This window comes from Vipera berus (genome assembly GCF_964194415.1).
Source record: "Vipera berus genome assembly, chromosome: 2".
Taxonomy (NCBI): domain Eukaryota; kingdom Metazoa; phylum Chordata; class Lepidosauria; order Squamata; family Viperidae; genus Vipera; species Vipera berus.
Genome location: NC_138203.1, coordinates 114,696,977 through 114,713,480, shown reverse-complemented (window position 1 = coordinate 114,713,480; position 16,504 = coordinate 114,696,977). Strand labels below are relative to the sequence as shown.

The window sequence follows — 16,504 nt, the reverse complement described above, 5'->3', positions numbered from 1 at the left end:
GGAACAAAGAATGACGCGGGCTGCAACCAGACGAATGAGACAAGAACAAGAACAGAAATCCACAATTATATCTCAAGAATCTATTTATAGTGAAGCAGTGGGAGGAACGAGACCAAAGAGGCAGGTGCTTGTGGTTTTACAAGACGCGCTCCGAAAGCTTCAGGTTGCAAAAGATGGCGACAAAGTTTCTAACCTGGAATGTTAATGGATTAAACTCCCTGCAAAAGAGAAAGAAAGTATTTCAGTATTTGAAACAATTTAAAAATGATGTTGTGTGCTTACAGGAAACGCATATTCATGTATCAGACCGAAAATATTTGATAAATTCCAGACTGGATGTACAGTTTAGTGCGTCTGCTTCAGATAAGAAAAATGGAGTAGTTATTTATGTAAAAAAGAATTTAACAGCCAATCTAATTGAAGCTGATAAACAAGGAAGATATGTTATAATTGAACTTTTAATAGAAGGCAAGAAAATACTTTTAGTTGGACTATATGCACCTAATCAACAACAAGGAGAATTTTATAAATTTTTACATAATAAAATAATTCAATGGGATTATAAATCGTGTATTTTGATGGGAGACTGGAATGGCATGCTGGACACACAGAAAGATAAAAAAGGTCTTTTTAAAAGTACTCCAAATCATGCCAGTTTGCCTAAATCTTTTTTTGAGATGAAAGATGATTTGGAATTGAGAGACGTTTGGAGAGAATGGAATTTGGAAGAAAAAGATTTTACCTTTTTTTCTGATCAACATCAATCTTTTTCTAGCATTGATTTTGTATTAACTACTAATGATTTTTTTTCTAGGGTTAAGAAGATCAAGATATGTCCAAGAACTTTATCAGATCATAGTCCAGTATGGTTGGAATTGGATAAGGAGAGGAAAGATAGGAGGTCTTGGAGATTAAATGAAAATTTGTTTAGATATCAAGAAAATGTGGATGAATGTAAAAAACAGATGAAAGAATTTTTTAATATAAATATGTATAAGGGTACTCCTATTGAAATGGTTTGGGATGCAAGTAAAGCCTATATTTGAGGAGTGTTAATATATTTGAATAATATATATAGATGTAGATTGGAATATAAGCGTAAAGAGTTAGAGGAGGAAATCAAGAGGAAAGAGAAGGCTCTAATTTGGAACCCATCTGATAAGAGGGCGAAGGAAGCAATTACTTTGTTAAGAGGTCAGTTTAATATGATGATGGCAGATCAACTGGCATCTAACTTACGGTATGTTAAACACAATACTTTTTCTAATGCTAATAAGCCGGGTAGGTGGCTAGCTTATTTGTTAAGGAAAAAACAAAGGTCACATAACATAGATAAGATAGAGTACAAGGGAAAAGAGGTGTTTCAGCAGAATTATATTAAAAAGGCTTTTGTTGAATTTTATTCTAAGTTATATGCTGGGGATAGAATTCAAGGTTTAGATGTAGATAGATGTTTACAAGAAGTGAATATCCCTGTACTTACACAAGAGCAAAGGGAAGGGATGAATCAATTGATAAATGCTGAAGAAATTATTTTAGCAATTAAACAACTTAAAGTGGGTAAAGCACCAGGAACAGATGGTTTGACTGCCATTTATTCTAAAAATTTACAGTTAGAAATGGTGGAACCTCTAAAAGAATTATTTAGAACAATTCAATCTGGAGGACAAGTGCCTCCATTGTGGAAAACAGCTTTTATATTGTTGATTCCAAAGGAAGATCAAGATCTTACCCAAACCAAAAATTACAGACCAATATCGCTTTTAAATAAGGGACGCGGTGGCTCAGTGGGTTAGGACGCTGAGCTTGTCGATCAGAAGGTCGGCAGTTTGGCGGGTCGAATCCCGAGTGCCGCGTAACAGAGTGAGCGCCTGTTACTCGTCCCAGCTTCTGCCAACCTAGCAGTTCGAAAGCACATAAAACTGCAAGTAGAAAAATAGGGACCACCATGGTGGGAAGGTAACAGCGTTCCGTGCGCCTTTGGCGTCTAGTCATGCTGGCCACATGACCACGGAGACATCCTCGGACAAACGCTGGCTCTTCGGCTTTGAAACGGAGATGAGCACCGGCCCCTAGAGTCGGAAACGACTAGCACGCATGTGCGGGGGAACCTTTACCTTTACCTTTTTTTATCGCTTTTAATTACTGATTATAAGATATTTGCTAAAATTTTAGCAAATAGATTAATCAAGGTTATGCAGCAAATGATTCATAGTGATCAAACAGGATTTATAAGTGGTAGACAAATGAAAAACAATGTGAGACATATTGTAGATTTATTGGAATTTTTGGAGAGAAATAACCAGGTCTCTGCAGTGCTGATCTTTTGGGATGCTGAAAAGGCCTTTGATCAATTGAATTGGCAATTTTTATTTAAAGTATTAGAGAAGATGGAGTTTGGGGATGAGTTTTTACAACCTATTAGAGCAATATATCAGAAGCAAACAGCTCAAATAATAGTTAATCGTAGTTTGACAAAACCATGTAATATTGAAAAGGTACAAGACAGTGGTGCCCATTGTCACCTTTGTTGTTTGTTTTAACACTGGAAATATTATTGATTAAGATACGTGATTCAAATAAAATTAAGGGAATTAACATAAGAGATCAAGATTATAGATTGAGAGCGTTTGCAGATGACTTGGTTATTACATTAAGTCAACCGACTCAGTCGGTTGTAGACTTGATGGAGATAATATTGTTATATGGATTTAAGATAAATACGCAAAAAACTAAAATATTGCCTAAAAATATGACCACAGAACAAAAGGTAGTCCTAGAAAAATTAACAGGATTTGAAATAATTAAAAAGATTAAATATTTGGGGGTATATCTTTCAGTTTCAAATGCAAAATTATATAAAAATAATTATGGATTGTTATGGTTAAAAATACAAAAAGAGTTAGATAGTTGGAAAAAATTACAATTGTCTTTATTGGGAAGAATTGCAGCAGTGAAAATGAATGTTTTACCAAAAATTTTATTTTTGTTTCAAATGATACCTATACTCAAAAAAGATTCAAATTTGGAAGAATGGCAGAAAGGTATTAATAAATTTGTTTGGGCAGGGAAAAGACCAAGAGTAAAATTTAAGATAATGCAAGATGTATGTGAAAGAGGTGGTCTTAAAATGCCCAATTTTAAATTATATTATGAGGCTGCAGCTTTATCATCAATTAGTGATTAGTTTAATCTAACACAAGGGAGATTATTGAACATTGAGGGATCTGATTTATTATTTGGCTGGCATGCATATTTATTATATGATAAGAAGGTAGATAATATCTATAAGACACATATATTAAGGTATGCCCTGTTGCGAGTCTGGAAAAAATATCGATATAAGCTAAATTATAAAATACCAATTTGGACAATACCTAAACATGCGATAGAAAATATAAGTGTGGGATTTAAAGATGATTTAACTACATATAAAGAAATTCTTAGAATGGAAAGGAATGTATGGCAATTAAAGCCATTTAATATTTTAAAAGAAGAAAGAATAGTGTGGACTTGGTTTCAGTATGGGCAGTTACAAGCTAGATGGAAGTAAGATCAGAAAGTTGGTATTTCGATAACTGATGAAAATTTGGTTAAACAAATAAGAGATCAAAGTCCAGCGCATATAAGGAGGATATATAATGCACTGATAGAAATAGATTCAGAAACGGAACTTGTTAAAGATTGCATGATAAAATGGGCCCAGAATTTTCAGGAGCCCATAACGATTGATATCTGGGAAAAGATATGAGTCAGAAATGTGAAATTTACACAGGCACAAAATTTAAGAGAAAATTTTTATAAAATGTTTTGTAGATGGCATTTAGATCCTAAAAAATTAGCATGTATGTATTATCAGCCTAAATGTTGGAGGTGTGGTTGTGATGATGCAACCTATTATCATATATGGTGGACTTGTAAAAAAGTTAAAGCTTTTTGGATTAAAATTTGGTGAAATATGCAGAAGATATTTAAGAAAAAGATAAGGTTTTCTCCACAGTTATTTCTGTTTGGTATTATTACAGATTGTACTGTTATAGATACTAAATTGATGTTAAATTTAATTACGGCAGCAAGACTCTTGGTTGCACAATATTGGAAGAAGGAGGAACTGCCTACTATAGAAGAGTGGACTTTAAAAGTTTCAAACCTGGCAGAAATGGCAAAGATTTCAGCATATTTGAAAGAACAATCGCAACAGAGATATATTTTGGAATGGAGAAGATGGATTGATTATATTTAGAATAAATATGGGACTAGAAAGTTTCATTTAGTATACGAATAAGTATTAGTATTATATGATGTATTTATTAAGTAGTTATTATTATTTAGTTATTTAGTTATGTTAAGAGGAGTTAAAGGGTGATAGAATTTAAAGTGTCTTTTTAGTTGATTAGCATATTTTAGCTTAAGTTGGTTAAAGTTTATATCCTGTATTCAGCTCTGGGAAGTCGGGGGGGAGGGAGGGGTAGGGAGGGAGTTTATGTTTTTTAAAATGTATTTTAAAACTTTTCAATAAAAAAAAGGAAAGCAAGGGCTTGCCGTCTTTGGCGGCTGTGGCGGCAGGAGCAGCGGTGTATTCGGGCAGCACTGCCTGCCTGCCAAACAGTAGCAACAGGAAGGCGGCAGTTGCAACTGCTGTTGGGACGGCCTAGTGCTGTTTTCCAGGAGCTACAGTTGCCGGAACGATTGCCCGGCCCTTGGGGCCCGCTGCTGCCATGGGGGCTGGCATGGGAATTTGGTTGTGCGCGGGAGGCGGAGGCTGGTGGAGATGCAGCGAACTTCCAGTGTCTCTCTCGTTGCCGCCTCCACCGCTACTGTCACCGGCTTCCACTATGGCCAAACCTGGGCAGCCTCTTCCACCCCCAGCAGTGGTATCCGAGGGTTCTCCGGTTTCATCGGAACCAAGTAGCAAGTGGAAAAGTGCTAGTAGTAGCAGCACTACTGGGAGTGGTTTCAATTGGCCCCTTTGTTGCCAAGTGTCCCCATGGAAGTCAATGGAGGCGCCGCAGCTGGCCTTTCCAGTCAGTGAGTGAATGAGAGTGAGAGAGAGCATTTTCGAACAAAATGTGAGTGAATGAGAGCGAGAGAGAAGCTTTTCCAAGCAAAGGCGAGCGAATGAGAGTGAGGGCAGGGCCAGTGCATGTCTTGCCTTAGGCTCCACTCTTCAGTTAAGCCCCCTGTTCCGTGCATGCACGCGTGCATGCGTGCACACTTTTTGCGGCTCCCAGTTTTTTCTTTTGTGAGGGAACCAGTTCCAAGTGGCTCTTTGAATATTTCAGGTGGCCAGCCCCTGCCTTAGTAGATTCCCCTGTATTTTCTAAGCAGGATGAAAAAGGATTTTTGTGTGCCGAACAGCTGCAAAAATTCAAAATTTCCATGAAGGTGGGAGGAGAAACTGGCATATTTCCTAAAGTGTATTGCTTGTATATTTAGATTTGTTTCCTATAAAAACTCAACATATAACTAGGGTCTAGTGCACTGGTCGTAGTTCATTCTGATCTGGTTTGTGTCTGCTATGCATCTTCAAGAGGTGCAGCACTTTGGCATTTCCTCTTCTTCCTCTGCTCCTATCTCTAATTTTTGAAATACAGAAATAGAATTTGAGGATTACCTTAACATTTACATAGTGATCAGACCTAGCCACGAATGTAGTTTATTTAGGAAGGAGTAGTTATTTTCAAAAGAGAAATTTTTTTAAAAAGAAAAAAGTTTGCTTGTATTAGTCAAGAACATTATAGGTAGTCCTCGATTTATGAATGGTCACTTAGTGACCATATGAAGTTATGATGGAGACTACTTACTCCCTGGATTCAAAGTTCTGATGGCTGTCTGCACAGTCTCATGACTTCATGTCAGGCCCTTGGCAACCAGTCCTCATTTATGGATGTTTGCAGCATCTCATGGTCCCATGATTGCACTTAATGACAGTTTTGGCAAAAAACAGCATTTACTTCCAATTTTCAGCAAAACTGGCCCATAGCAAACAATTGATTCAGGGAATGATCACTTCGCAACTGCCACAAAAAAAGGTTGTAAAATTGAGTCAATTACATGGGTTACCCAATTTACAACAGTCTCAACCTATAACCATGATGGGCAAGCTCCATTATGGTCATAGGTTGAAGACTACCTATATAAAAATGTTCTGTGGAACAGATGCTAAATTAGTGCAGGTTTTCTTGCTATGGCAGTCGGCTTATGTAATGCCCAGAGTTTGCAAATGTTCAAATAGAAGTAGAAGAACATAGTAGAAGAATTAAGTCATCTGTTTTTATTCTACAGTAGAAATGTGCAAACGATTTTGAATTTGAAATATTTCAGGCTCAGACATTTCTTGTAAGTCCAGATCAGTGCTGGTACACTTCCAGTGAAACTGAAACATCTTGTTTTGTACACTCCTTTCTTCAACGGTGAGTTTTCACTGTCATCTTTAATTTTTTCCAGGACTATTTTTGGTTGACCATTTTTTGCTAGGTGTTACTTAGTGACTCCCCTTCATGGATTACTGCCTTGTCGTGGCGAAGGGGCTTGCGTAATTCAATGAAGCTATGAGCTATGCCGTGCAGGGCCACCCAAGACGGACAGGTCATAGCAGAGAGTTCTGACAAAACGTGATCCACTGGAGAAGGAAATGGCAAACCACTCCAGTATCTTTGCCATGAAAACCCTATGGACAGTACCAAAAGGCAAAACGATATGACGCTGGAAGATGAGCCCCTCAGGTCGGAAGGTGTCCAATATGCTACTGGGGAAGAGCAGAGGGCTAGTACTAGTAGCGCCAGAAAGAATGAAGCGACTGGGCCAAAGCCAAAAGGACGCTCAGCTGTGGATATGTCTGGTGGTGAAAGGAAAGTCCGATGCTGTAAAGATTTTTTCTCCATAGGAACCTGGAATGTAAGATCCATGAATCAAGGAAAACTGGACGTGGTCAAACAAGAGATGACAAGACTGAACATTGACATCTTAGGTATCAGCGAACTAAAATGGACAGGAATGGGTGAATTTAATTCAGATGACCATCAGGTATACTACTGTGGGCAAGAATCCTTCAGAAGAAATGGAGTAGCCTTCATAGTCAATAAAAGAGTAGGAAAAGCAATACTGGGATACAATCCTCAAAATGACAGAATGATCTCAGTTCGAATCCAAGGCAAACCATTCAATATCACAGTAGTCCAGGTCTATGCCCCAACCACCAGTGCTGAAGAGGATGAAATTGACCAGTTCTATGAAGCACTACAGCACCTTATAGAACTAACACCAAAAAATGATGTTCTTATCATCATGGGGGATTGGAATGCTAAAGTAGGAAGCCAAAAGATAACTGGAATAACAGGCAAGTTTGGCCTTGGAGTGCAAAATGAAGCAGGGCACAGGCTGATAGAATTCTGTCAAGAGAATACAATGGTCATAGCAAACACTCTTTTCCAACAACCCAAGAGACGGCTCTACACATGGACATCACCAGATGGTCAACACAGAAATCAGATTGACTATATGCTCTGCAGCCAAAGATGGAGAAGCTCTATACAGTCAGTAAAAACAAGACCAGGAGCTGACTGTGGCTCAGACCATGAGCTTCTCCTTGCAAAGTTTAGGCTTAAACTGAAGAAAGTAGGGAAAAGCACTAGGCCACTCAGGTATGAATTAAATCATATCCCTGTTGAATATACAGTAGAGGTGACAAATAGATTTAAGGAATTAGATCTGATAGACAGAGTGCCTGAAGAACTATGGACAGAGGTTCGCGACATTGTACAACAGGTAGCAACCAAAACCATCCCAAAGAAAAAGAAATGCAAGAAAGCAAAATGGCTGTCTGAGGAAGTTTTGCAAATAGCTGAGGAAAGGAGGGAAGCGAAAGGCAAGGGAGAAAAAGAAAGATACACCCAATTGAATGCAGAATTCCAGAGAATAGCTAGAAGAGATAAGAATGCCTTCTTAAATGAATAGTGCAAAGAAATAGAAGAAAATAATAGAATAGGGAGGACCAGAGATCTTTTCAAGAAAATTGGAGAAATGAAGGGAACGTTTAATGCAAAAATGGGCATGATAAAGGACCAAAATGGCAGGGACCTAACAGAGGCAGAAGAGATTAAGAAGAGGTGGCAAAATTACACAGAAGAACTATACAAGAATGAGCTTAACGTCCCTGATAATCACAATGAGGTGGTCACTGACCTCGAGCCAGACATCCTAGAATGTGAAGTGAAGTGGGCCTTAGAAAAGCTGAGCAACAACAAAGCTAGTGGAAGTGACAGTATTCCAGCTGAGCTATTCAAAATCTTAAAAGACAATGCAGTAAAAGTGCTACACTCAATTTGCCAGCAAATTTGGAAAACTCAACAATGGCCACAGGATTGGAAAAGATCAGTTTACATTCCAATTCCAAAGAAAGGCAGTGCCAAAGAATGTTCAAACTATCGCACCATTGCACTCATTTCTCATGCTAGTAAAGTCATGCTTAAAATCCTACAAGCTAGACTTCAGCAGTATGTGGATCGAGAACTACCAGAAGTGCAGGCAGGATTTCGAAGAGGCAGAGGAACTAGAGATCAAATTGCCAACATACGCTGGATCATGGAGAAAGCTAGGGAGTTCCAGAAAAACATCTACTTCTGCTTCATTGACTATGCTAAAGCCTTTGATTGTGTGGATCATAACAAACTGTGGCAAGTTCTTAAAGAGATGGGAGTACCAGACCATCTTATTTGTCTCTTGAGAAACCTATATGCGGGCCAAGAAGCAACAGTGAGAACTGGACACGGAACCACTGATTGGTTCAAAATTGGGAAAGGAGTCCGGCAAGGCTGTATACTGTCGCCCTGCCTATTTAACTTATATGCAGAGCACATCATGAGAAAGGCAGGGCTAGATGAATCAAAAGTTGGAATTAAGATTGCCGGAAGAAATATCAACAACCTAAGATACGCAGATGATACCACTCTAATGGCAGAAAGTGAAGAAGAACTAAAGAGCCTCTTGTTGCAGGTGAAGAAGGAGAGTGCAAAACTTGGGTTGAAACTTAACATTAAGAAAACCAAGATCATGGCATCTGGCCCTCTCAATTCCTGGCAAATAGATGGGGAAGAAATGGAGGTAGTGACAGATTTTATTTTCCTGGGCTCCAAGATCACTGCAGATGGGGACTGTAGCCAAGAAATTAAAAGACGCTTGCTCCTGGGGAGGAAAGCCATGGCAAATCTAGACAGCACACTAAAAAGCAGAGACATCACCCTGTCAACAAAAGTGCGTATAGTCAAGGCTATGGTCTTCCCAGTTGCAACGTATGGCAGTGAAAGTTGGACCATAAGAAAGGCTGAGCGCCAAAGAATTGAGGCCTTTGAACTGTGGTGCTGGAGAAGACTCCTGCGAGTCCCTTGGACCGCAAGGCGATCAAACCGGTCAGTCCTAGAGGAGATCAATCCTGACTGCTCTTTAGAAGGCCAGATCCTGAAGCTAAAACTCAAGTACTTTGGCCACCTAATGAGAAGGAAGGACTCACTGGAGAAGAGCCTAATGCTGGGAAAGATCGAGGGCAATAGAAGAAGGGGACGACAGAGAATGAGGTGGCTGGATGGAGTCACTGAAGCAGTAGGCGTGAGCTTAAATGGACTCCAGAAGATGGTAGAGGACAGGAAGGCCTGGAGGAATGTTGTCCATAGGGTCGCGATGGGTCGGACACGACTTCGCAGCTAACAACAACAACAACTTAGTGACTAGCATAAGAAACATGGTGATGTTTGAAATGAAATTGTTGAAATGACGAAGCTGCCTCTCTCCTGGCCCTGGCTTAGAGGAGATGAATAATTTGGCAAGTGACAAGTCTTTGAAACTAAGCTAATCATCTACTAAACTTAATTGTATTCACCTTGTCCTCTTGCCTTCATACAGGAGAAGGTGCATATAGGAACAGTGCAGAAAGGCAAAGTCACAGGCTAGCGGGTTTTGTGTTTGAGGATAGGCTACTTGTTCATAATGGTTCTTTTCTTTATACAGGAGTTCAGCCAGTTCTTTCAGCACTGCTACAACCAAAATATCTGTCTCTCTGATCGCATGGAATTTCTTAATGGCTGGTACATTTTGCTAGTGGTCAGCGACATTCTTACAGTGTCTGGCACCATAATGAAAATTGGGATAGAGTCCAAGGTAAGCAGGTTATGGCCTTCAGTGCTTGGAACATCTCATATTTGGGTCTATAACCCAGAGCTGTGAATAACCTTTTCCAATCCCTAATCATAAAGTATCCCTGCATAAGGTGTTCTTTGCTTTCAGAACTTTGCTGACTATGATGTTTGTGGCATCCTTCTGGGTACCTCCACACTCTTGGTCTGGGTCGGGGTCATGCGCTACCTGAGTTTCTTTCAAAAATACAATGTAAGTGGAACACATTTTTTTCCAGTGCAACCCCCAGGTTAGTAGTGGCAAAAGAAAGAGCAAGCAAAGAATATAAGAAGCAAATCCCAGAGTTCCTTTTTTAAAAAAATAAAGTTTGGCTCCTCAAAGTATAAAACCTGTTTCTAGGATCAAATACTGCCTCAGCCATGTTTCCAGGGCTGTTACAGCCTCAGTTTGGGTCACAGCTGGCTTGATTAAAGATTCCAGAACCTAATCTCAGATTGCCTTTTCTTCATGTCTTCTAGATTCTCATTGTTACCATGAGGGTTGCCCTACCCAATGTCATCCGCTTCTGTTGCTGTGTGGCAGTGATCTACCTGGGCTATTGCTTCTGTGGATGGATAGTCCTGGGTCCCTATCATGTCAAGGTAGGAGGAAATGCCAGGCATGAACAGAAGAGGCAGAAGTGAACCATTGATTAAAGTGCTGTTGTAATGCAACTCAAGCAATGGCATGTATCTTCCTTAGAAGAGGATGAGATTACTTTTATTTTGAAGACAGAAGTTTCTGAACCTTGAGCTACGGGTGGGTCTCTAATGCGTTCTTCTCCCTTCCATCCCAACACATTTCCCAGAGCAGTTGTGGGAGATTCACAGGAATAGAGAGAGGAGGAACTTTTTGCTGGCAGATGTTATTCTGCCTGTGACATATCACAATTGCAATATGCTCATTTTGCTTTTGCTGGATTGTGGTGTCTAGGTTTTAGACATCTTTTACAGATCTTTGTCTATTCTTTCGGTTTCAGTTCCGCTCGCTCTCAATGGTGTCTGAGTGCTTGTTCTCCCTCATCAATGGCGATGACATGTTTGTGACATTCGCTAGCATGCAGCAGAGCAGCTACTTGGTGTGGCTTTTCAGCCAACTGTACCTGTACACCTTCATCAGCCTTTTCATCTACATGGTGCTCAGCCTCTTCATTGCTCTTATCACTGGGTCCTATGAGACCATCAAGGTTAGTCTTGTTAGAAATTGCCTGTCCTATATAAAGGAAAAGGTAAAAGTTTCCCCTGTCCAGTCATGTCCAACTCTAGGGGGGCGGTGCTTATTTCCATTTCCTAGCCAAGGGAGCCAGTGTTGTCATTTCCATGGTCATAACTGTATGACTGTATTCCAGGGTGTATGGAATGGCTTCCCATTAAAGTGGTACCTATTTATCTACTCATATTTGCATGCTTTCAAACTGGTAGGTGGGCAGGAGCTGGGGCAAGTAACGGGAGTTTACTCCATTGTGCTGTGCTTGGATCTCGAACCTGGGCTGTCAGCTTTCCAGCGACAAGCTCAGTATGTTTAACCACTGAGCCACTGAGCCCCTTGCTAGTGCTATATACGAGGTAGAATTAAGCAGCTTTGCTCTGCATTCTAGGATGGAATCTTGTAGGTTTTTTTTATCACAAATATGAGAATCACAGCAGATACATTTTTTTCCTTTTCTAACTTTACTACCTTAATGAGAGAGATGGTATGAATACCTATAGTTCCAGAAGTGCCCTAATCACACAGATTGTTATCAGGGTGATGCCTATGAAGACTAACAGCTTATCATGGTATAGGGCAGGGGTAGGCAACTTCGGCTCTTTTATGACTCATGGACTTCAACTCCCAGAATTCCTGAGCCAGCTTGGCTGGCTCAGGAATTCTGGGAGTTGAAGTCCATGAGTCATAAAAGAGCCGAGGTTGCCTACCCCTGGTATAGGGAATGGCTTTGAGAGACGAGAGGAAAAGCTGCTAAGCAACAGTTATATAAGATGTATTTGAGCATGGCAGAATAAATGGGGGCATGGCAAATATCTCCCTAGTTTCTTGAACTGTAAAAGTGAGGGGAAGGTGATATGCTTTGAGACCTTACAATAACGATAGAGCTAGTATCCATTGTTTTGCTTCTTATCTGGACTACCTCGCAAAGCCACAGCTTAGCCACCCAAGTAACAATAACTTATTTCTCTTCTCAGCATCAGTGTGAGGGGGAAGCATCTGTCACTCAGCTCCATGCCTACATAGCTGAATGCAAAGACAGCCCCGAATCTGGCATGTTCCGCAAGGAAAGCAGTTCTTCATGTTCTATTTTCTGCTGCTGTGAACGGTAGGGTATGTAAGATAGATACCATGCCTGCCTTTGTTCCTATCAATTTAGGACTGGGTAATTTGGATTGCAAAGTACTGTGCTTATTCCAACAAAATCCAGCACTGAAAGACTCTTAAAGCCATGCAGTGGTTCACCTTAGAACCCTGGAATGCAAACAATGCTGGGGAGCTGGAAGCATGTTGTGTTCTTCACTGGGAAGAGGACAGAGTTTAATAGCTGTCTTGTTTCACTCACAGAAGCCCAATGCAGGAGAATGTGCTGGTGGTGAACTGAGAGCCTCATGGGAACAAAAGGGACTGTTTTGCTGCTTCCTGATGAACTGTCTGGGAGACAAAGAACCTGGAAATGGACTACAAGAAAGCAAACAGTGGTCTTTAATGGCAGACTTTGGAATATGATAGGTAGCAACTTGCAGTGTGAGCCCTATGTCTGTTCCCCACAGAGCTGTTGCAATAGCCCTCTGACTAACGATTCCTGGGGAGAGGGAGGAAGAATAGCTTTTTAAATAACTTCAGCCTTAGTTGGGCTGCATTAGACTTCATTGAAATCATTACAGTAGATCCCACTCTTCTCAAGTTGGATGAAACTAGGTTTGCAAAGCATTACCATGAGGAACGCACAACTTTTAAAAAATAACTTAGTTTTAGAAGAAGAAAAAGGAATAACAAAAAGGACATGGCAGGAATAATCAAGGCAAAACCCTTGTGCTATCTCTTGGGATCCTTAAGTCACCCATGCTCCCACTGGGTGTTTTGGTCACTCCATTTGCTTCAGAAAGGACTAATCCAGTGGCATTATTCTTTAACATCCAAAGAAGTAAACTTCTCTCTAACACATTCTCATCTGATTGCTACCTGGCTGGTTCACAATGCTATAGAATGAACTGAAATTAATGAGCGGGGCTGAGAGGGATGGAAGCAGCTGTTAAAAATATGAAGCAAGATTTCTCCCATCTTTTCCTGTTCATGAGTGATACATGTAATTTCCATCTTAGTGGTATTCTGCTGGTCTCTGTAGTATTTCCAGGTATGTCATCTGTAGTGAGCATTGCTTGTTTTCTGTGATATTCTAGTCAATCAGTTCCTCTGAATTGCAATTTCTATGTATGAAGAATAGATTATGCTCAATAGAGAATAATGTGCTTGAACAGGAATATGAATAGGTAAAAAAGTTCAGCGGAACTGGAACAATCTTGGCTTCTAGTACTTCGTGGCAGAACATCTTGTATTATTCAGAAGAGGATGGTACTAGCTCAGGATTGGCAGCCTGGCATGGAAAAATTCTGTCAACCATTTGGTCATTTTTGTACACAATGCCAAAATGCAAATATTTTGCAGTGAGGTAATGAAGAGGCAATATCCATGTCACCATTAGAATGAGAGGCTGACCCTGCTCCTTAAGGGTATCAGAATTTGAACCAAAAACACTTCCTTGTTGTAGTGCCGAAGTGCCCCAGTGCACATCATCCCCTGGAATTCTCTCTGGTCTAGTTCTAATCCCCCCCTCCAATGACCCTCAAGGCTTGTCTCATCTGATAAAGTTGCTTTGAGCAGATAATATCATATGTGTACTATTTCATACTCAACTTTACAAAATAGCTCATGATCCAAAAGAAGCAGAAATTTAAGTATTGCCCTGTTGGACTTTTATTACAGGGAAGGATTAATTACATCCTCCCACCACCGTATGTTCCTGTCTATTAAATAACAAGTTAGTTTTAAAAATTCAAGTGACCCAAATAATGTTAAATAAGGGCCAGTTGTTTTAAATTTAATACAACTGTAACAAAGAATAAAACATTAATTTGAATTTTTTCTGTTAGTTTAATTTATGAAGTACAGTTCTGGACTATAAAAACCAGTTATTTATAGCCAACAGTATTATTCAAATAAATGAGAAAAACATGAAGAGGGCAAGCAATTTATTTTGTTTTTTCATCCTGAATCCTATGGATATTATCACTATTGCAGTAACAAATCTGTATATTTAATATCGAAAACCTAGCAACTGCAAAAGACCAGTTGGTTTTACAATGTTTATCCTGAAGTCTATTCTCCTATCCTGAACTCTATCCTGAGTCTATCTTGAAAATGGTGAATGTATGTATGTATGTATTTATTTATTTATTTATTTATTATTTATTTATTTATTTATTTATTTATTTATTTATTTATTTATTTATTTATTTATTTATTTATTTATTTATTTAATTTTTATACCGCCCTTCTCCCGAAGGATTCAGGGCAATAAATATTAAAAAACAAAATACAAAAGTTAAAAAACAATTAAATAATTTATGCCCGATATATACAAGAATAAAACCATATTAAAAAACCCAACCCCAAACCCATCAGACCAGGCCGGACTGCTCAAATAAAAAGGTTTTTAGATCCCGCCAGAAGGAGCGAAGGTCGGGGGCCATCCGGAGCTCAACCGGCAAGTGGTTCCACAGGTCTGGCGCGCCCACAGAGAATGCCCTCCCCCTGGGGGCCACCAGTCAACATTCTCTGATCGGAGGCACCCTGAGGAGGCCCTCTCTGTGGGAGCGCACTGGACAGAGGGAGGTTGACGCCGGCAGCAGGTAAGTAGGTAACCACTGATGATGTTACCTAGTTTGGATAATGAAACGGCTGCAAGAAAACAACCAAGCTCTGAGGGAAGCACCAAGAACCTCTCAGAATCTCAAATTCCTATTCATTTATTTATTTATTTGATTTGTATACCGCCCTTCTCCCTAAGGACTCAGGACGGTGAACAGTGAACATAAATAACAGAATGCACAAATAGTTATCTTAAAACAATAATTAAAACAGAACCCATCAGACCAGACCGGATTGCTTAAACAGATGTGTTTTTAGGTCGCGTCGGAAGGAGCGAAGGTCGGGAGCCATCCGGAGCTCAACCGGTAAACGGTTCCATAGGTCAGGTGCGCTCACAGAGAACGCCCTCCCTCTGGGAGCTACCAGACGGCATTCTCCGAACAGCGGCACCCTTAGGAGGCCCTCTCTGTGGGAGTGTACTGGACGGAGGGACGTTGACGCTGGCAGCAGGTGATTCCTAAGGTACTCCGGACCCATGCCATGTAGGGCTTTGAAAACCATTACCAGCACCTTGAATTTTACCCGGAGGACAACTGGGAGCCAATGCAGTTCACGGAGTAGAGGTGTAACATGGGAGTATCGGGAGACTCCCAACACGACTCTCGCGGCTGCAGTCTGTACCAGTTGGAGCCTCCGAGTGGTCCTCAAGGGCAGCCCCATGTAAAGAGCATTGCAGTAGTCTAAACGAGAGGTCACAAGTGCATGAGTGACCGTACGTAGGGCATCTCGGTCTAGATAGGGCCGTAATTGGCGAACCAGGTGAACCTGGGCAAAGGCTCCCCTAGTCACAGCTGTTATGTGGTCTTCCAAGGAAAGCTGTGAATCTAAGAGGACTCCCAAGTTGCGAGCCCTATCTGTGGGGGGTAATAACTTACCCCCTATAGAAAGAGATGGAATGTTCTGAATATCTCGAGATGCCGGTACGTACAGCCACTCAGTCTTGTTGGGGTTGAGTTGAAGCCTGTTCTTCCCCATCCAGACCCGAACTGCTTCTAGGCAACGGGACATCACATCAAGGGCATCACTGAGGTGGTTTGGGGTCGAAATAAAAAGCTGAGTATCATCAGCGTACTGGTGATACCCGACTCCAAAACCACGAATGATCTCACCCAGCGGCTTCATGTAGATGTTGAACAGGAGAGGCGAGAGGACCGACCCCTGAGGGACTCCACAAGTGAGAGGCCTCGATCTCGATCTCTGCCCTCCTGTTAATACCAACTGCGAGCGTCCCCTGAGATAGGAGGAGAACCACTGGAGAACCGTGCCTCCCACTCCCAATCCCCTGAGACGCTGCAGTAAGATACCATGGTCGATGGTATTCATGTGTTTGTTTGCACCAAGGACCCCTCATTTCAACTTTGAGTTCCAAATGTTTTCCTTTATTTATTGATTTGAGATTCTAGCATTCCATCTCTCTTAT

General features: G+C 40.7%; 1 protein-coding gene across 4 annotated transcripts in view; it reads left to right on the top strand.

The window, feature by feature from the left end:
• MCOLN1 (mucolipin TRP cation channel 1) overlaps positions 1 to 13,318 on the top strand; it is a 51,497-nt gene extending 38,179 nt beyond the window's left edge. For 2 of the 4 annotated variants that reach the window (XM_081320331.1, XM_081320333.1), the window contains 6 exons: positions 10,003 to 10,152; positions 10,279 to 10,380; positions 10,647 to 10,769; positions 11,147 to 11,353; positions 12,351 to 12,481; positions 12,721 to 13,318. In XM_081320331.1, the coding sequence (XP_081176457.1) occupies positions 10,003 to 10,152; positions 10,279 to 10,380; positions 10,647 to 10,769; positions 11,147 to 11,353; positions 12,351 to 12,481; positions 12,721 to 12,757 (750 nt within the window). In that variant the 3' untranslated portion in view covers positions 12,758 to 13,318. Of the gene's footprint in view, positions 1 to 10,002; positions 10,153 to 10,278; positions 10,381 to 10,646; positions 10,927 to 11,146; positions 11,354 to 12,350; positions 12,487 to 12,720 lie in introns of those variants that run through there. The other 2 variants (XM_081320332.1, XR_014025469.1) reach the window with 2 other exon arrangements.
• Positions 13,319 to 16,504: the final 3,186 nt, after the last annotated feature.